At 39.8% G+C, this 20848-nt stretch overlaps 1 protein-coding gene across 1 annotated transcript in view; it reads left to right on the top strand.

Annotated features, from left to right (window-relative positions):
• LOC109921841 (zinc finger CCCH domain-containing protein 10-like) overlaps positions 1–5305 on the top strand; it is a 21461-nt gene extending 16156 nt beyond the window's left edge. The window contains exon 2 of the mRNA XM_020521895.2: positions 1527–5305. Within this exon, the coding sequence (XP_020377484.1) occupies positions 1575–2255 (681 nt within the window). The 5' untranslated portion in view covers positions 1527–1574 and the 3' untranslated portion in view covers positions 2256–5305. The remainder of the gene's footprint in view (positions 1–1526) is intronic.
• The last annotated feature ends 15543 nt before the right edge of the window (positions 5306–20848 follow it).

The raw sequence follows: 20848 nt of genomic DNA, 5'->3' as shown, positions 1-20848 counted from the left end.
AGTAATCTGGAGCGGCTGGGCCTGCCGAATCACATTGTTTGATAATTTGGTTAAAGATGCTTTAAAGACAGAAGCATCCGTCGAATAAAGTGCGTTAGTTCGAGTGCGTGGCACGCAGGATAAAATCGGCCTGTCTTGTGGGGGAGGGGAGGACAAATTTGTTTAAAGATCCGCCTCAGTTTTTACATACTAGGAGAAGAATCAATTTCCTGTTCTCAAACAGTAGTTTATCGCAAAATATTTGAGTTTAGCCTTGTTTTGAGATGGCTCGAATTGGAGTTCTGACGTCAAGTCGTTGTCCGTAGTTTGGAAGAGCTGAGCGTTTGTGTAAATATGTTTCTGTTTTCTGTACCTTTCACCCGTAATCACTTGATTATTCCAACTGTTTAAATGTTAGGTTTGAGGGTTTAGTAATGTTAGCGTGAATGCAGTTGTTTCATGCATCTGGAAGTTGAGGCCTAGAAGCTTTGTAATCCGATAAACTACGTTGAAAATGGTTGTGCACAATGCAAGCGGCGTAAAATTTACTGCAGTTCAAACGGCAATTACAGAAACTGTTTGGAACGCACTCATATGGAGAGTTTTCTCGTATCGCAGTCGGGCTTAAACCCTCACCCCTGCCACACACAGTAGAGAATTAACCTTGGGTACAAGCGCTGTGACTTGAGTTTGGTTTTCCATGCTGTTGCATGTATTCTGCTCATCAATGAAATTGCATGAGATCACTCAACCATTTATTGGAGCTAGATGAAACTTTTGATTAGGTGAGAATTCATTGCTGCCCTCCCACCCTAAATTTCTGGTGGTCCTTGGGCAAAGAGCCTTCCACTCTGCCTGTAAGTGCTCCTGTTAGCTCAACTGTGAGGGTGTCCTGGAAGTAAAGGTTTTCATGCTGATCAGATACTCCACTGCTTTTTGCTAAAATGTTGATGTTTTAGTTTGCATTATGTCAAGTGCTTTTAAGAGTTAATTTCAAGGCCACTTTGCTTGTTTTCTTTCAAGTTAGTCTGCCGTGTAAATTTTTAAGAGCAAAAGTCCTACAATATTGGAAGGCTAAGGTGCATTCTGGACTTGCTAACCCTACCCTTGGCATGTTGAGCTTGGTAACTTGTGTGGAGGCTTACCATTTGATGTAGATTGGCACAATTCATTTGGATATCTACTGTATTATCTTTGAGTGCAATTTTAATGCTTGCCTGTTGTACTCTCTCTTCCAAAGGAAGAGTTTATATTGGCGCACCAGAAATCCATCTATAGTCCATCTAATTTAAACAATAAATTAGGAAACTTGCAGACAACCATAAATTATAGAGCACTTTTTTTGCGCACATCACGTTTGTGGATCTGACCGATTCATTTATGATTTGGTTTTTTTTTCAGTGTGCTAGCATGTTGCACAGATTTCCTCACTTGGTAATGTTGCTACTGCGACTACTCAATTCAATGTTTTATAGAATGCGCAATAGTTACTTTGTAAATGAATCGCTCATTCTCTGTAAAGACCTGCCTTTTTTTTTCTTTTGCAGTTGCTTGTGTAGCGCCTTGGCTAAACAGCGCAGAATTAATCTATAAAAATGCCAGATAACGGCACCGAGGAGGCTGGCCCCAGTACAGATGATATTTGCCGTGACTTCCTGCGCAACGTCTGCAACCGCGGTAAGCGCTGCAAGTTCCGCCACCCAGACGCTAATGAGATGTCCACCCTTGGCCTTTTATCTTCTGATCTACCCGTTAATAAAGGTGAGATTCCGATCTGCCACGACTATCAGAAGGGTGACTGTCAAAGAGGGCCCAAATGTAAGTTCCTGCACGTAAAGCGCGACGAGTATGGTTATGAAAACCAAGGTATGGCGCACAGCCAGGTGTTTTCTCCCTTGGCACGCAGATATGATCGCTATGATGACCTCTACTCTAGAGGTTATGATGCTGACCACTACGATGGCTACGACGCTCACATGAAGAGGAGAAGGATGGAGGGCATGGGGTTTGAAGTATACGACTACGGCATGCAAAATCCTGGCGCAGCTGACTACCGGTTTCTGAAGGAAGAGAATCTCATGCTGCAAAAACGTGTTGAGGATCTCCAAAAACAGGTGTCAAACCTGATGGCCACCAATGAGCTCCTCCTGGAGCAGAATGCAAATCTCCGCAACCAAGTGAAGATGGGAATGATGACTCCCATGACCCCCATGACCTCCATGACACCTATGACACCCACACCCACTGCAACAGCTGGGAGATTCACCACCCAGTGACATTGGAGTTGATCACCTGAAAGAGGTGTGACTCAACTCCTTAAATACTTGTTTGTCACTTCAGTATACTAATAAAGAAACCTATGTAGTTTGTCAGATCTGAGAACGTTGTGCTGGGACTCTGCTTTACAGTTGCAAATTTACAAATTGACCAATAGACCACAAGCTCAATCAATATAAGGCAGTTTTACCATACCACTACCGTGAATTTATAAATGGGCAGGGGTTGCTGTGATGCCCTTTCTAACATTTCATTTGGTGGGGGGTGCAGTGGTGGTGAAATAAGAACAATATCGAAGATTCTGATATTTGTTCATGTTTATATCCCGTTTCCCTGCAGTGAACGTTTTAAACTATTTTGCATGATTTGACTTTCTTTTCTTGCCTCCACTTTCACTAATAAAACAATGTAAAAAAAAAACTTGGTTAAATATTTTCAATGTGTGAGAGGAAGTCTGGTTAAAATCCAGTGTTGGGTTTGGACAATTTTCCAAGTGACACATATTTGAAATTTTACATCCATTGACTGCATTATGGCCATACATGCGCAGGTTTGAGTCTTCTCACAGTTTCATGCATTTTGCTTTTATGAAAACGTGTTGCAAGACTTGAGGTGCTTGCCAGATTCTTCGGCAAAAATAGTAACAAGCAGAAGTGAATAAAGTGGCGAAATTGGCGACTCATTGAACCATCTGTACTGTAAAATCATCCAGTGTGTTATGGTGAGATGCTTTGGTATGTGTTGCAAGTTGTAACAGTTTTGGGTGTTAAAGGGCTGTATAAGTCTTGAATGATTTTGCTGTCCTGATCTATTTTGTCAGCTAAATCTAAGGAATGGGAGCATACAGCCCTTCATACACCCAAATCACCTTTTAAACATGTAGTTAGCTGCGTCATGTGTATTTGTTACTTTGTATGTGACTGACTTTTGTGAGAACCAAGTCAATCATTTGCAAGCCAGTCAACTCTGCCACAAGAATGAGGTAATTTTAATGCTCTGCATAATAGGTATTGTTGGGTTGGTGGTACTTTGGTCATTGGAAATCTGTATTGTAGTGGGTGGTTTTTGCCTTGGTGGGAACCCAGGACTGCAGGATGGCTCCTCATGCAGTTTTTCTGTTAGTCGTCTTGTATTGCTTTCTACTTTAAAACTCAATTTAAAACAGTTGAATGAGTGTAGATATTAGTTGCCATGTTTTCACTGATCTCCAGTGAAGAGAGAGTTTTGCCTGCTGTTAGTTATTCCCCAGCTACTATGCATAAGTTTTTAAATTTTTTTCTTGTCACTCTGCTATTCCCATTGGAGGCCAGGAATTTTGCTCCCAAGTCTCAGAAAATCTTGATCTTTCTCTGGCTCTTGCAGCGAATAAAGATGACAACCTTCTTCTGATTCTCTTCCTCTGTTTGAAGAAACACCTGGTCTTCACTCTGCCGGTCCAACTGGAAATGGTGGGCACAGACTAGCCCCTACAGCTATACTGTATTCCTAATTTCCCTTTGTCCACGTACTTCCATCTCCCTCCTATAATGCCATCTTTTAAGCTCGAGGGATAAAATACAGCTTTGTGTTGCAAAATGCAACTCATTGCACTACCACTAGGTATTGGTGATGATGGGTATCGAGCTAATACTGCTACTATCAGATACTTCTGGAATTCCTTTCTTCTAGTCTAGGAATATTAATTATTTTAGTTATAACTGGTACACAGGGATGGATGAGTCATAGTTGGGTGTACAGTAAAATCCTGTTGTAGATGGGACATGATAGCTTAGCTTATTCATCACATTTGCTTAAAAGACTCAAGTCAATAATTTCTCTCAGCAGGACTTAAAGCAGATTTCTGCCATTAATGCATATGATACAAATTTCATGGATTTGACTGTAGCCTCTTTCAGTTCCTCAAACCACGGTGCTTGGGTATCATTTGCTGTTGTAGTGTTTATTTTAGATTCTTGCACTGAAACATACTGTGATACTATTTACAGTCATAACTGGCATCATTGGCCTAGGATTCTGACATCCATTTATCCCTCATTCTGGTGTTTCTATGTACTATGTGAATTTAGTTCTTTGCAACTTCAAGCTTGGGGTCAATATTTTAGCAGTTAATATTTCTTCTCCCACCCCCCATATTTACCTAAATTTTTGGGTGCCACTCAAACTGAAGTTTTAACGCTGTTTAGGGAGGGTGGTCAGGAGCAGTTCTTGGTCAATGGCTACTCATCAGTTATTGTTAACCCTTTCCAGTCAAAAAAAACAGACATTCAACAGTGTTTTTGTTTTGCTTGCAACTCCCAGACTATGCTGTTGGACCATGAGTTAATGATCCAGAAGGAAATTTTTAATTGTATTTCTTGGCATATTGTCACAATGAAATTCTTTCTACAGTCTACACAGACCCTGTCATAATTATTGACACTTTTTTTATACAAAGGAATTGTGGTCTGAGTTAACGTGGCCATCGTGAGATTGTGCACCTGGAGAATGTTGCAGTACTGTGATAGCGCATGCACTCTATCTGCCATTGATCTGAACTGCTATTCTGTTCCTTCAGTTTAAGTTCTGGCTTTCACTACTGATTGCTAAGTAGTTTTTTTATATTTCACCATTCAATGTTTAATTATTACTATGCTACCAAATTACATTGTTTCCTGCATTGGATTTAATTTGCAGTAAAGTGGTTATTCAGATATTAGTAAACACTTCAATTGCCATCTAGGTATGCCAGTAAAATGGGAAACCATCACTGCTATAGTTGGATTTTTATGGGCTGGAAAGGTTTAATGGTACAGTATGTGTATAATGTGTATATATTGATTGCATAATTCTTTGCTATGGTTAATGCTTTTCTATGCGATTACATGTAGACTGTTCTTTCCCATGGTTAATCGTTCCACTGATGCAGACCTCCAGGACAGCAGAACCTATAGAGTCCTCAACTAAGTGTACTTTGTTTAATTGTAGATCTTTTAAAGCAAAAATGTGTTCACCTTCATTTCTATGGAAGTCTGTTGAGTGTATAACAATAAAGCAAATTTTCATTTGTGAATTGTTTTGTATTCCTTGTGTTTATAGTGCACACTTAAATAGCATTACCTGTTCTGGGACATAATGGTGCTTTTGAGTTAAAGTTCTGTCCTTCATCCCTGGGGCATGTGTTTAAATTCCACCTGGCCTAATCTAATAATATTAGAAAGTGATTAAACAATCTGGAGGTGACAGGTGCTGTTAAAACTTGAACACTTTGGAGCTGTTTAACTAGCAGGAGGGAGAAACAGCTATGGCAGTGATTTTAAAAAAAGACTGCCACCTATGTTCCAACTTCCTTGTACCGCCTTCTCTGACTGCAGTCAGAGATCTGATATATATTTTGTGACCTACCCAGGGTGGGGAGTTCATTTGTGTATGATTTTATACAAATCCTATTTTAAAATACAGTTTTAAAAGATAGAAATGGGTTGTTTTTTAAAATTGAAACAATATGAAGAATGGTTAAGAAAGGTCCTATCTTGAAAAAGCATGGATCAGAAGCAGGTGAGTTGTCTGTTAGCCAGTGGTTTTAAACTGGAGTGTTTTCTTTAATTGTGAATTCTATTTACTTAGAAGCAGGTTATGGTAGAAGAGTGGAAGATAAATGTAATTGTTATTCAAAAATATTTCCATGTTTGGTCATCAATGCAAGAGGATTTGCTGCAAAATAAAACTATCCTATCCTTTCCTGACATCCATATATGTGCTTCCAGCAAGGGTTGTGGAGCAGTATTTACGATTTGGAATCCTGGCCTTTTTTGTTGGGTGGGGTGTTGAGAGTCATGCCATTGTATCTGAAATCAGTGAATTCAGTACAGGCTGCTGAATTTTGAAGGACTCTGAATATAATCTTAATTAAAAGCAATTGTGTCCATTGGGAATTTAAACCTTGTTTGTCATCTTTCGAACTGCGCATACTAGCACTAAGGTTTATGTTCAGGAAAGAGATTGAAGAGCGGTAAATGTCAAGGCAGACAGGTCCTTTCCTTAGAAAGAAGTATAAATAGATCATGCCAGGTACGTTTTTGTTCTTTTCACTTTGTAGAAAATACTTGAGGCAGAGGGAAGCCATGATGCTAGGGGCACTGATGAGTAATGGATGGTCCATTTGGTTAGATGCTGTTCCTTTTGAACTGCTTGTATTTGTGGCCCCTATTTTCGTATTCACCGTACGTGGAAATATTCTTTCCACAGTTACCCTGTCTAGCCATTTATAATTTCAAACACATACAGGTCTTCTCTTTTTTTTTAAATTTTTCCTGATACCTATAATCTCCCAATTCTGATAACATCCTTGAAATTGAAAACTTATTTACCACTCATTTCTCTTTTTCTCCTTGCCTCAATGTTTGCTGGTTCTAGCTCTTCAAGTGGAGGTTGCATTTCAGAACCTCTCCTGTTGTGTAAAATTCAACCCCGGCCTGTAAACGTTAGTTGTTTGGGTTAAACATGCTCTGCCAACGGGGAAAACAAAAACCTTACTGGTCTTTAAAAGTTTGCGTTAAAGTAGAGGAAGCTTGTTCCCATTGCGCCAGGTTTTTGAAGGCTTAGGTATTGGAGCAAAACCTTAAGTCTGCTGGTGTAAAGGGCACCAGTATCTTGGACTTCTTCCCACTACTGATTGCAGGAATTTTTTTTACTTTCTCCATGATACTTTTTATACAGCACGGAAAACACAACTCTTGACAGTGACCAAATTCCTATACAAGTTTGCTAAATTCTATATATCCATTGGAATAAACCTCAATGCTTTGATAGCTGTTTTTGTTGATTTGCTGACCGGCATTGCCTGATTTTTGATTTTATTCACCTTTTATCCTGAGATTTTTGTTTTCTATGCCTTGTTCAATTTCTGATTTTCTACAGTGTAGGCAGTGTTTCAGTTTTTCTAACCAAAGGGCGTCACCTTTTGGTCATCTACATTTAAAATTTATTTACCGCTCAACTGCAAGTTTTATAGTGTCTTACAATGGACTTTTCCTCGATTGTTGCCATACCACCACATTTGGTTTAATCGGCAAATTCTGATCGAGAAGATTTACGAATAAATTAAAATATTTAATGCTTTGTGCTCTAAGTACTGATCTGTTGTAGAACAGCAGTTTCTACTTTCCTTCAATCTGAATGACTGTTCTTTGATATTGTCTCTTGCTTCTTTACAATTTACCCTGAGATGCAAGTGACTACCCTGCTGACTACGTCATAGGAATCATGTTTGTGTGGTACAGAAGTGACTTTTTTTTTTAACAGACATTAATAAACCAATTTGGTTTTTATGACTGTTAGAAAATTGCATGATGCCAATTTTATAGATTTTCTAAAGTTGAATTTGAATTGTCATGATGAGATGTTAGTTCTCCTATCTAGTTGTGGAACTTGGCTGTTTCACTGCACCCGTTTGAAGTGAATATCCATAGATTGATACCCATCTGTGGCAGAAATAGGCTCATGGGATAATTTTGCCTCAAGTTCAGCATTAAATAATTAGTGAGATCACTATATGGAAAGTGAAAATATTATGCTAGTATAGTCAAGGATACTCTGTAAAGGTCTCTCTTCCCCCCCCACCCCAAAAAAAAAGTAGTAAGGGGAAGGTGAGCAGCTTGACTGTGTCTCTGTTATCTGATTGGAAGTGCTTTTAGTGACTGTCTAAATTGGGAAGTTTAATTCTCTAGTATATATCCCTTATTGATGAAAACAAACTCAGTCAATAAAATAGGAAAGTTTGTAAGCTATTTTTCTAAATTAAAAAAAGACTTGAGAAATTCCACCAAGAGTGAAATAATACCAAGTGATAATGGTGTTTGGATATGCAAGAGATGAAAATTGCCTGAACAGGTACTGTTGTTGTAGATAAACCAATATTTATTGTCCTGCTTCTCCATTCAGTGTACTGAATGTTACTTGTGCAGTTGCGATACAATTCAATTTCAAATTTCATTTGACATGCATTAAAAAAAAATAAGTCTGGATTATTACAGCTGTTGATGTACTACAAAAGGGCAAGAGATGCAATTGTCTGCTCCAGCTTTGTTTTCTCAACTTTCTCGTTAATTGAAAAGTAATTCCTTCTTTCTCATTACCTCTAAAAAGTTTGTTGAGTTCCAGTTTAAGTCGTAGTTGCCTTTCAGCACCCCTCCCAAATGTTCATTTATGTGCAAAACTCAGACATGGTCTGTAAACCTCAGTTGTTTGGTTAAACATGCTGTGCTGGGGGGTGGCGGGGAAACTACCTGCCATCAAAGTACAACTTTGAAGAATACAAAGCTTGTTCCTATTGTGCCAGATTTTGCTCAAAATATTAGTGCTGATGGGGAGTAAGCATTGGAGCAAAACCTTAAGTCTGCTGGTGTAAAGGGCACCAACATCTTGGGCTCCTTCCCACTACTAATTGTGGGAATTGCTAACCTTGGCCTGTAGGGGGAGGCAATGGCCTAGTGGTATTATCACTGGACTGTTAATCCAGAGACCCAGATAGCATTCTGGGGATACTGGTTCGAATCTTACCTTGACAGATGGTGGAATTTGAATTCAATAAATGTCTGGAATTAAGAATCTAATGATGACCGTGAATCCATTGTCGATTGTTGGAAAAACCCATCTGGTTCACTAATGTCCATTAGGGAAGGAAACTGCCATCCTTACCTGGTCTGGCCTACATGTGACTCCAGACCCACAGCAATGTGGTCGACTCTAAATTGCCCTCTGGGCAATTAGGGATGGGCAATAAATGCTGCCTGGTCAGCGATGCCCTCATCCCATGAATGAATAAAGAAGAAGAAAAAAAATGCCCTTCTTGGTTCCTGATAGGCCCATGAGTTGAAGAATACTCTGACCAGCATGGCACAGAAGGAGTTGATAGTGAAATTCCTTGGACCACACAATTGGAATTTTAATCCTAGTAAAGAATTGGATCTGCATATAATTGCTTGACCAAATACCTCACATTTGAGTATCAATTATTCTGCATACCTTCTGCAGTCACTTTTTTTTTCTTGATCTACAGGTTGCCCTGAGATTTGGGTTGAGCTGGGAGAAGATATCTTATGCTTTTGGTGTTTCATATATCTGTCAAACTATCATTCTAGTTCAGTGCTCAAATAGAATCTGTTTAGGGCACCCTACTGTGTTATTACTGAAATCGTAACTATTTAACATTGCTTTTTTTGCGAGGGGGGAAAAAGTCGATCTGTACCCTTTTTGGCCTCCTTTTGTGTTTGTTTATTAACAGTGCATGGAAGCGCCTGAATGAATTCTCATCAACAATGAATGAACCACAGATCAAATGGTGTTCATGTTTGTGAATGTGTTTGTCATTGTGACACCGCCATCATTTTAATCTCTTAAAACTGCACGGTTAAATTCCGACAGAACATCTTGGCTTCAGCCTAATCTTGCCTTTGATGCAGATATGGATGCAAGAGTAGTAAGTATCCTTGACAGCAAGACAGTATTTAAGTAGAGGAAGTTTGAAGTATTGGCAAATATGAATTGGAGTGAAGGTGTTGTCCAGTGAGTGCAGTTGTACTTGATACAAATGAAGTCCTTTTGCTAGGTAGTTATTGTATCCTTGGTTTATCACTGCAAGGTGCCATAAGGTTCCTCAACCCAATCATCTTCAGCTGCTCAATTCTGAATTATGTCCACACACCAAAAGTTGAGAGTGGTGCTGTCTGCCGATTAAAAGCACATAGCTCTATTCACAACCCCGGATAATGAAGAAGCCTACAGCAGGACCTGGATATCATTGGGGCTTGGAATTTAATCAGCCTGTTCCTACTGGTCTTGGCTGCTGGTTTGTACAATTTACCGAAGGCTTTAAAACCTCCTTCCATGGGACGTCTATCATTGAAATGGACAAGAGCATCGAGGGGAAAAGGGATAATATCACTTACAAGTTCCCTTCCATAATGTAAGCTATTCTGATTTGTTGCTGGTACATATCCTGAAATTCCCTACTTCTCATAATTATGAAAATCCATCTCAAGATTTGCAGCAGTTTAAGATCTCTGGGCAATCGGGAATGGGCGTTAAGTGCTATTGTAGCAGCATTGTCCATAATAGCGCAGGGTTTTCTTCTGAAGGCTGTTCACCCACCTTCTGGGAAAAATGGATTTTTGAATGGAACAATGAGGCTGCTGCTTTTGTAAGACCATAGGTATGCACTTGGGTAAACAACATGAAGTAAATAATTAAGTGATGAGGCAAAGACTAGGTAAGTCCTGATTGGGTTGATACCAAACTTGGTATTTAAAAGCCTTTGGATTATGGGCAAAAGCAACAAGGGAGGCCTTGAGAAGTCTCATTGATCCCAGTAAAGTGATGACATAGGGATAAGATGTGTAGGGTTACTTAATGGGGCCAGATGATGGTCAAAGTACTAAGTCTATAAAAACCATTTTCATTACTCCATAAATAAAATGATCAAGATGTGAATGTGCATCTGAAAGAAGTGTTGAATTAAATACTCAATAGTTGGGTGTTAGATATTGAGTGAAAGAAGCCTTTAATGTGAGTGGGGAAAACATGGAGTAGGAACGAAAAATAACCTTCACTTATTTAAAGACGTGAAGCTAGTAAGGTCATAAAAGAAAGTATAACCCGATGTTAACAAGGTGTAGAGCTGGATGAACATAGCGGTTCCTACTATCTCTGAGTGAGTTATAACCCGGTGTTAGTTTTTTTTTTAATTTTACTAGACATTTTCCACACTCTTCCAACTAATTAAGGTACTACTGAAGGTTTTAGTCTTGTACTGTCTGGACCTGAAAAAAGTTTGTTTCTGAATAATTTCTTGACTGGCATACAGGTTTGAGGTCAGTAAAGTTAATGGTCCTGTTTGTAATTTTTATGGTTCTAAAACAATAAGAGGCTATTAGGCACACTATTGTGTGCTTCCTGAATTCAGGCTGGTAAAATAATTGTGTGGGGAATCAGTAAATTATGAAAGTTCATAAATTACTTTCAGGCCAATGCATGAGGGTTTGGTCACTGATCAAAACTAGAATAGCAAGATTTGCTTGCTTTTACTTTCTTTGAATATACCCAGTATCTTGTGGATATGTCATTTGGGCCGATTCTAGAATATGGATAATGAAAGCACTCAGCAGATCTGGCAGCATCTGTGAAGACAATTAAAACGTCAGGTCATGACTTTCAGCATTTTTTTTTTTAAGAAGACAAATATCAATAGAGAACAAGGGTATTTCTTTGTTTAAAGGGAATTTATGCTAGTTCAGATTATGCTTTCTTATAGGTCTTTCAAGTCCTGATCAAAATCGCAAGCAGGCAACACAACAAAAGTTTTGATTTGATGAGCCACGATTTTAAACTTTTCTGGATGTGATGCTGACAATGCTCATAGCGGTTGATGACATCCACGAGTTTTTTGATGAAATGTTGGTGCAGTTGTTATAGTTTTCATTGGTTTTTAGGGTTTAATCCAACTCCAATAAGGTTTAACGGAAAAGCTTAATTTAGTCAAGACATGAAGAGTGAAAACTTATTGAACAATTTAGCTTTGTTCTGTTAAGTTGTTTGTGCAGACAGAAACTAGGAAACTTTATACCTCGAGCACTTAGGCTACAGAATAGATCTTTGATATCCTATTTTCTTTTGCATGCAGTATTTCCCATCTGAATCTGTCGTGCTGTTGCTTCTAATGATTATCCAACGCATAGGTTCGTCTGAGAGATGCAGTTTTATCAACCTCTGTTTCAAACTGTAACATTCAACCAGAGCTATATTAAGAGACTACAAAGTGATGTGTTGGCATCTTTGGTCTTGGAGCTTTGATCTTTAGATTAGCTGTTACGTTTTTATGTAGGCAGTGAGGTTTTCCAAGTCATAAGTTTCTGCTTTTCTTGCCAGAAAATGCAGGTTTTCGTTTAGCAGTGAAGTGCAAGTACAGAAATGACTCTTTATTTTACTGTTTACGGTTTTCTGTACTCTTCCTCCCTTTGGTGAGCTTGGGCATTAATTTTGGTAAACTTGTGTACTGAGGGCATTGGACCTGTTCTTGAATGATTTATAGTAAATGACAATTGGGAGTGGAAATGCAGATTAGGTTCTTCTCTCCCCAGCTTGAGAACCAAGTTAGCATCTCTAGATAAGTAATAAGGATGTTTAGGATCGCAACATTTTTGTAAAATGTATGGTCAAACAGGTTAAATATGGGATCATGGATCATGGGTTTTGCTGCTGATTTTAAAAAGTAAAATCTTTGTTTTCATTTTAACTTAACATTTCCACATCAGAAGACGTGAGTAAAAGTAGGGAACTGTGCAATGAATCTTGATTTCAACATGTTTGGGATGCAAGGAGGGAAAGAACATCTTGAGAAGTGCATCTGTGTATATTCAGAGGCGAATTCACCATTTCAATAGAATGAAGAAAGGTAAGGAAACTTGCAATGGTGAGGATGAGATTGGAGGCGGCACGTGAGAGAGGGATCATCTATCAGATGCCAGTCTTCAGGTTTATGGAATCCAGTTTTAGCATCAACTCATCACTGACCTCTCAACTCTTTACAGCCTTTGCTGGAATCTCCAAGTTGGTCTTGGCCCCATTACTCTTCTTTCAATCTCTTTAATTGGGAGTGGGGGGAGTGCAATTTGTTCTCATTTTGCATTTTTAGAAAGTTCCAGAAACAGTGTTGGGGGGGAGAAGAAAACCTAGGAGCTCCCCACATTGCACAAAGATAGGTGACAGGTTAGAAGATTGTTCAACATTTTGTTCAAAGCGAAGAATGACTCAAGCTAATAAGGGTGGTGGGGCTGGAAGTACAAAAGAATGCTAGCTACATATATAAAAAAGATTAAGACTTTTTATGGTTCATTTTAAAACAGAAGTGTATTGGCCCTAAAGCCGAGTGAATTAACAACAGAAAGTAAGGAGATGGCAGATGAATTGAACAGCTGTTTTGTGTTAGTTGTTCACTATGGAGGAAAGAACTTTGCTTCCATAGCTAAATCAGGAAATTGAAGGGAAGAAGGAATTAGGGAAAACTACAATCTCTAGGAAAGTGTGTTAGAATAGTGGGCTGACAAGTCCCTGCATAATGATAGACTTCACCCTAGGGTCTTAAAAGAAGTTCTGAGGAAGGGTCACCAGACCCGAAATGTTAACTCTGTTTTTTCCTTCACAGATGCTGCCAGACCTGCTGAGCTTTTCCAGCAACTTTGTTTTTGTGTCTTAAAAGAAGTGACTAGTGAGATGGTTGTTTGTTTTTAATATTCCCTAATTCCCTAGGTTTTGGAAAAGCCAAATTGAATGAGTTGACATTCAAATGAGTTAACATTTACTGTTACCAGAAAGGGAAGAAGAGAAAGAACTAAGTGCCAGTTGGCTTAATGTCTGTCATACAAGGGAAATGTTAGTATCTATTATTAAAGGCGTAACTGGGCAGAGTTTTGTGAGAGAGAAATAATGTTTAAGCAATCTGCAGGGGGTCCTTGAATCGTGAATATCCGAGTTACAAATGCACATATTTAAGAAGGCAATCCCACATGGGTGTAATTTTAAAGATCTGAAGCGCGAATGTTTCCTGTGTGTACTATTTTATATTGTCCTGCATTGTGTTCTGACTCTCATACAAATTGACTTGAAAGTGGACTCAAATGAAACCTGTTTGCAACCCAGGGACTACCTGTATTGGAGTTCTTTTGAGGAGCTAATACATACTGTGGATAAAGGGGAGCTAGTGGATGCACTGTACTTTGATTTCCAGAAAATAGGAGTATTAAAAATTATTCTGGAAAGTAAAAGCGCGTGGTGTAGGGCATAGCATTGTTATGGATAGAAGATTTGCTAGCTGGTAGGTAACAGGCGCAAATGGGCAACAAGTGGCATGCACCAGGATCAATACTGGTGTGGCAACATTTTACAGAAAGCGCCAAGGACATAGTTGCTAAATTTACTGATGACACTAAGCTAGGTAGGAAAGAGTTGTGAAGAGGACACAAGCCTTAAAAGGTTCAGTGAGTGGGCAAAGGTCTGGCAAATGGAATGTAATGTGGGAAAATGTAAAATTATCAATTTTTGCATTAAGAATAAAGTATGTTATCTAAATGGAGAGAGATTGAGCTCTGAGAAGCAGAGGGCTCTGGGTGTATGTATAGCGTGCATATATAGCAAAAGGTTAAATGCAAACATAGCAAGTAATTAGAAAAGCTAACAATGTATTTATTTCCCCTCTCAATAAATTATAACAGTAGGGTGGTGCTTCAACTATGCAAGGCAATGGGAAGACCACATCTAGAGTACTTTGTGCGATATTGTTCGCCTTATTTAAGAAAGGATGCAAGTGTGTTTTGAAGCAGTTCTGAGAAGATTAATACTGGTACCTGAAATTGGGTTGTCATATGAAGAGAAGTTGGATAGGCTAGGTTTGTACCCAATGGAGTTTAGAAGGGTATCCGGTGACTTGGCAGCAATATACAATATCCTGAGGAGTCTTGACCGGATGTATGTGGAATGGATATTTTTGGGGAATTTTAAGACCCGTGAGAAATTGAGAATCATGGGTCTTTGGAGCGCTCTGCTTCCACACCTTTTGAAGTAGAGTTTTTGAGCTTTTAAGGAAGAGGGAGATCCTTGATGAGCAAGAGGGTGAAAATTTGTTGGGGGTGGGGAGGTGGGTATAGTGGGCAGGCATTTCTTATTACGTTCTCTTGTGGGATATGGATATTGCTTGCTGACCAGCATTAATTGTCCATCCATACTTGTGCTTGAGAAGGTAGTGGTGAGCTGCTGCCTCGAATCGCTGCAGTCTGTGTTGTCGGTAAACCGACAATGCTATTAGAGTGGGGACTCTGAAGTTTTGACCTAGTGACCGTGAAGAAGCAGCATTATATTTCTAAGTCAGGACAGTGAGTTGCTTGGAGAGGAATTGTGGACAGTAGCCACCCCCCTCCCCATCTGCAAGTTCTCTTCCAAGCCTCTAACCACCCTGACTTGGAATATACCATCGCTTCTTCACTGTCACTAGGTCAAAATCCTAGAGTCACCACTCTAATAGCATTGTGGGTCTAACGACAGCATACAGACTGCAGCGATTCGAGGCAGCAGCTCACCACTACCTTCTCGAGGGCAATTAGGGCAATAAATGCTGATTGACCAGCAACTCCCATGAGAGAACAATTTTTTAAAAAAAGTCAGGTAATTATATCAACCATGATCTTAGTGAATACCTGATCGACTTAAGGTGTTGAATGCCTACTCCTGCTCCTAATTCCAACGTACATAAAACTAATCCAGATGCATTATCTTGAGGGGAAGGATATTGAGATGTTTTTTCTTTTTTTTTTAAATTCCCAAAACACCACTAAATCTTAGTGATTTTGTGCAGCTGCTTATTTTTTCTTAATTTGCAAATTTCTACTCTGCATGTAATTTAAGATTTAAAAAAAATTATTGATGGAGTGTTCTAACAGTTCTGATTTGTTTGAGAGGCTTGTTGATCCCCCTTGTGGAGTTACTGAGCCTGGGAAATCTTCCACTAAGTCTGTGTGTGAAGCTCTGCAAAAAAGATGTGCTGTATTGATGGTTCTTTTGATAAAGTGGGATTCTTAAATTTTGTACTGTATGAAGTGAGTATGGGTTGGATTGGATGTGCGGTCACTTTAATTTGTCACAAGAAGTCAACATCCAAAAGCCTGGCAAGTTTGAATGGTCATTGGAAAGCAAACAAAGGTACAATGTGTTACAAATTCGACTGGAAAAACTTCAAAGTTGCAGCTTTACTAAACTGATCTGCATGTTGAACGTACCCCCACCCTAACTTGAGGGGGAGGCAGTGACCTAGTAGTATTATCGCTGGACTGCTGGACTGTTAATCCAGAGACCCAGATAATGTTCTGGGGACACCCCAGGTTCGAATCCCGCTGCGGCAGATGGTGGAATTTGAATTCAATAAAATATCTATAAAAAAATTTAATGATGACTATGAGTCCATTGTCGATTGTCAGAAAAACCTATCTGGCTCACTACTGTCCTTTAGAGAGGGAAAATTGCCATTCTTACCTGGTCTGCACTACATGTGACTCCAGACCCACAGCAATGTGGTTGACTCTGAGCTGCCCTCTGGGCAATTAAGGATGGGCAATAAATGCTGCCTAGTCAGCAATGACCTCATCCTGTTAATGAATTTAAAACAAACTTGGAAGTTATCCCATGAAAATAATGAACCTTGCACAACACATTAAGCAAACTTTACTGTTTGCTAGTTATTAAACAGCATGCTTCATAACAGCTGTCAAGAAAAATAACTGCAGTGATGCAACTAAGGGGAAAAAGGTGCTGCACGTACCCAGACTTTCTGAAAAGCAGCAACCGCAGGTATTATAACATTTATTGGAGTTAATTACTAATTCAGGTTACTTAGTACAATCCAGCAGGGAATTTTCACCTCCACTCTTGTTATTGGAGGAGGATAAACCTTTAACTCCTACTTAAAGGATTTCATTCTAGCTTGTTGCCCCATACAGTCTGATCAGAAGCCATGCAGATTTTTTTTCAATATAAAACTGTAGTTTAACAAAAGCATGTTTCAAGTCTGAAAGCCACATTAATGACTTTCAGTTGCCTTATGGTCAGTCTTGGTGTGGCCATGTCAGTTTACATTAAATGACCATAGAAAGCATCCTCTGTTAGTGGAACATGTTAATTTACAATAACATGAGACTTTGCTTTTGTGTTCTTGTAGTTCTTACTCATTTACTACCCCATGTTTATACTGTATATGTCAAGTAGAATATTTTTCTTAAGTTTTAATTATCTTGCTATCTGTCATGATTCCTAGTGTGATGAATCTGCTGTTTTCATTGTCTGCTTGACTTTTGCACTCGCTACGGTGTTGCTAGGCATAGTATATGACCATGGGAATTTTATCTGAATTGACCATTAGTTTTAATGTAACTGTTATACAGCCTTATGATGTAGCCTCAGCGTTTCATTAGCTTTTCATTTAGTAAATGTCTGTTGATGAATAACTTCACTCTTTTGGTTTCTTGCTTATTGTATTTCTTTTGCGCAAAGTTTCTGATTACTCAACGATTTTACCTCTGTCCTTGTTGGCAAAGTTGATGGCTTCCTTTGTATGCCCCCTCAAACTACTGCAGAGTATTCTTCGGAGTATTTGAATGCCTTGCTGCCAACTAGCTTCTATAATTGCTGCTCCCACAATTCTCTACTTGAATCCATTTGTTTCAGCTTTATTCCTCCCAGCATTAAAATTGCTGTTCAAAGACATAACAATCTGTACATGTATATAACGTTATCTCTTGTCCTTTAAGCTCTAATGTTTCCTGTTTCTTGCTTGCCTGTTTTATTTCCACAAGTTGGGTTTCAAGTTCCACATGTGCATTGATGGCACATTGTGGTACCCCCTCTACCATCACCATTTACTTCAAAGCCACTTTGGCCTGCTTGTCGTAACATTTTCATGCTTGAGCCTAAGCTTTCTCCGATGTAAAATCTGGAAGATTTTCAATGCATCCTTTGTTTTGTAGAATTTCTCACTTCCCATCCAGTCATTTTAGCTCTTGAGTCACATCTACCAACAGTTATATTCCAAAGTCCCTGGGTCATAACCGGCCTGATGACATACAATTCCCAGTGACTCCTGCAACCACTTTAAAAGGTATGGTGGACTCTGGCACTATTTTGGCAGCAACAAGGGATATTATTGCGATCCACACCTTGTTCTACCTTCAATGTTTCGCTTTTCCAACTATTTAACACACCATATCACATTCTCTGCATCAATGCCAGAATCTGTTTGAAGACTGCTGAACAGAAAACTTGATTTCACAGAGAGCTTTGCATTTTTAATCCTCTTTGTATAAATTACTAGTGTTCTGAATTGCTGAAGAACTGCAGATGCTGGAAATTGGAAACAAAAACTGAAATTGTTGGGATAACTCAGCAGGTCTGGCAGCATCTGTGGAGAGAAAGCAGAATTATTGTTTTGGGTGTGGTGGCCCTCCTTCAGAACTGAAGAATGGGGGAAAAGAAATCAAGCTGACCCCACTCCACTGCAGTTAACTTTCAGTTTACCCTTTGCCTAGGGATAAATAACTAATATGCAACCTCTGGTCATGTGGACATTTCTTGGAACCTGATGATGCCTTAATCAGGAAACCAGTTAAACCTCTGAAAATACTTGCCAGCGGTGTTCCCTCTAAGGTGCATGGCCCCACTTTGAGGTTCTGTACTGACACATTGACGTCAGGTTTCGGAGGTTTGCACACCCAAAAAAAAAATTGGTGTATTCCTCACCAGTCTATTTTGTTTGTATCTCTGCAACCGGCTCCAGCCTTTCTGGTTCTTTTGGCTGAAAAGCATTGATTGTCACTGCATAGTGATTTCCCCCCATATCTCTTGCACAGACTGCTTTACCTGTGCTTGTTTTCCTCGTAGGTTTCATAATTACATGTTCAAGAAGTACTTTCCATTGAAGAGCTTATCTTTCAGCTTTTCGAAATTCCTCATAATACCCAAATTCATGCACATCAATGTTAATTCCTGAAATTGTATTTTTGGCCACAACTCCCACTTTGTAAACTATTGTACTTCTGGTACTACTTTACTTTCTACCAATACTGATTTTACTAGTACTGTTGTGTTTCTTCTGATACCAATCTATAGACAGACCCAAAACACTTCACATTTTTGGAACACAAATGTGTGTGTGTGTGTGTGTGTGTGTGTGTGTGTGTGTGTGTGTGTATATAAAGGATATCTTATCACAGCTGGCATGACCAATCTGATCTAGAACACAGGAATATTGTCTGACAGTCCCAGCAACAGCTTGCATTTACACAGTACCTTCTCTTTGACATAGAGGGTTTTATAGATATAATCTCTCAAAGTCAGGATTTGGTGTAGGATAGGAAACAGGCAGTAGAAGATGGACTAAAGTAGAGATAGAGCTGGGCAGCCTTATGCAAAGGGGAAATCAGTGGTCATTGCACTGTGTGTGAATGACAGCAGCTCATCTCTGGTTGAATTGGATGCTGAGGCTGCAAAAATTGGACATCGGAAGAGAAACTATTTCAGTAGATCTTCCTGGTATGCTGAATAGAAAACAGTGGGACCAGGCATTGCAGTGCTATAAACCTAGACAGATTTGGTGAAGGGTTGTGTGGTTGTGTCAGAGGGATAATGCACTAGTAGTAACAGTTGCAGAGATTCTTAATTGTATCTGTGGTTGAAGGTATTTTGATGTGGGAGTAGCTAAGACTCTCTTGGACATTGTGGTTGGTTGGTTGCCTCGCCGGGTTGGTTCGTTGTTCCACAGACGTTTCATTACCCTGCTGGGTAACATCATCAGTGCAGCCTCCAATGAAGCGCTGTTGTGTTTTCCCACCTGGTATTTAAACTCTGGTGTCCGTTGAGCTGGATTACCTCACTTTCGGTTTCCCTTCGCAATGGAGTCGAGTTCTGTGTTTGTTGATGGCTTCCTTTGTGGAGTACCAGGCCTCTAGGAACTCCCATGCTTTTCTCTGCTTTGCTTGTCCCAGGATCTTTGGTGTTGTCCCAATTGAATTGGTGGCTCTCCTTATCCATGTGGATGGAGATGTTGAGTATTGTCGTATGTTTGTGTACCCTTGTTAATTTCCTTCCTGTTTGTCCGATGTAGTGTTTGTCACAGTCTCTCTGCAGTGAATCTTGTATATGACATTGGTCCTGTCCATAGTGGGTGGTGGGTCCTTGGTTCGGGTGAGCAGTTGGTGAAGGGTTGATGAGGGTTTGTGCGCTACTCTGATGCCCAGTGGTCGTAGGAGTCTTGTGGTCAGTTCCGATGTGTTCCTGATGTAAGGTAGCGTGATGTGTGTCGGGGCGTGTAGTATCTTCCTGGTGTCGTTCATGTAATAGGCATCTTCTGACCCAGTTTTTCAAGTATCCATTGTCCTTGAACACCTGGAAGAGGTGCTATTCTTCTTCTCGGCGTAGCTGTGTTGTTGTCCGTTTAAATAATGTTCTCACGCAGCTTCGTTTGTGTGTGTTAAGATGGTTGCTGTTGAAGTTTAGTACTTGGTCAGTGTGTGTGCCTGTCCCACATGAGAACATTATTTAAACGGGCAACAACACACTGCAGCAGCACAGAGCTACGCCGAGAAGAAGAATAGCACCTCTTCCAGGTGTTCAAGGACAGTGGATACTTGGAAAAACTGGGTCAGAAGATGCCTATCACACGAACGACACCAGGAAGATACTACAAGCCCCGACACACTCATCACGCTGCCTTACATCAGGAACATATTGGAACTAACCACAAGACTCCTACGACCACTGGGCATCAGAGTCGCACACAAACCCTCATCAACCCTTCACCAACTGCTCACCCGAACCAAGGACCCACCACCCACTGTGGACAGGACCAACATCATATACAAGATTCCCTGCAGAGACTGTGACAAACAGGAAGGAAATTAACAACAGAAGTACATGAACATCAATTGGCTACAAAAAGACACGACCAATACTCAACATCTCTATCCACGTGGATAGGGAGAACCACCAATCCGATTGGGACAACACCAAGATCCTGGGACAAGCA

The sequence above is a fragment of the Rhincodon typus genome, chromosome 41 (assembly GCF_021869965.1).
Source record: "Rhincodon typus isolate 14 chromosome 41, sRhiTyp1.1, whole genome shotgun sequence".
Classification (NCBI taxonomy): Eukaryota; Metazoa; Chordata; class Chondrichthyes; order Orectolobiformes; family Rhincodontidae; genus Rhincodon; species Rhincodon typus.
The sequence above is the reverse complement of the archived record's forward strand: the minus strand, read 5'-3'. Positions and strand labels throughout refer to the sequence as shown.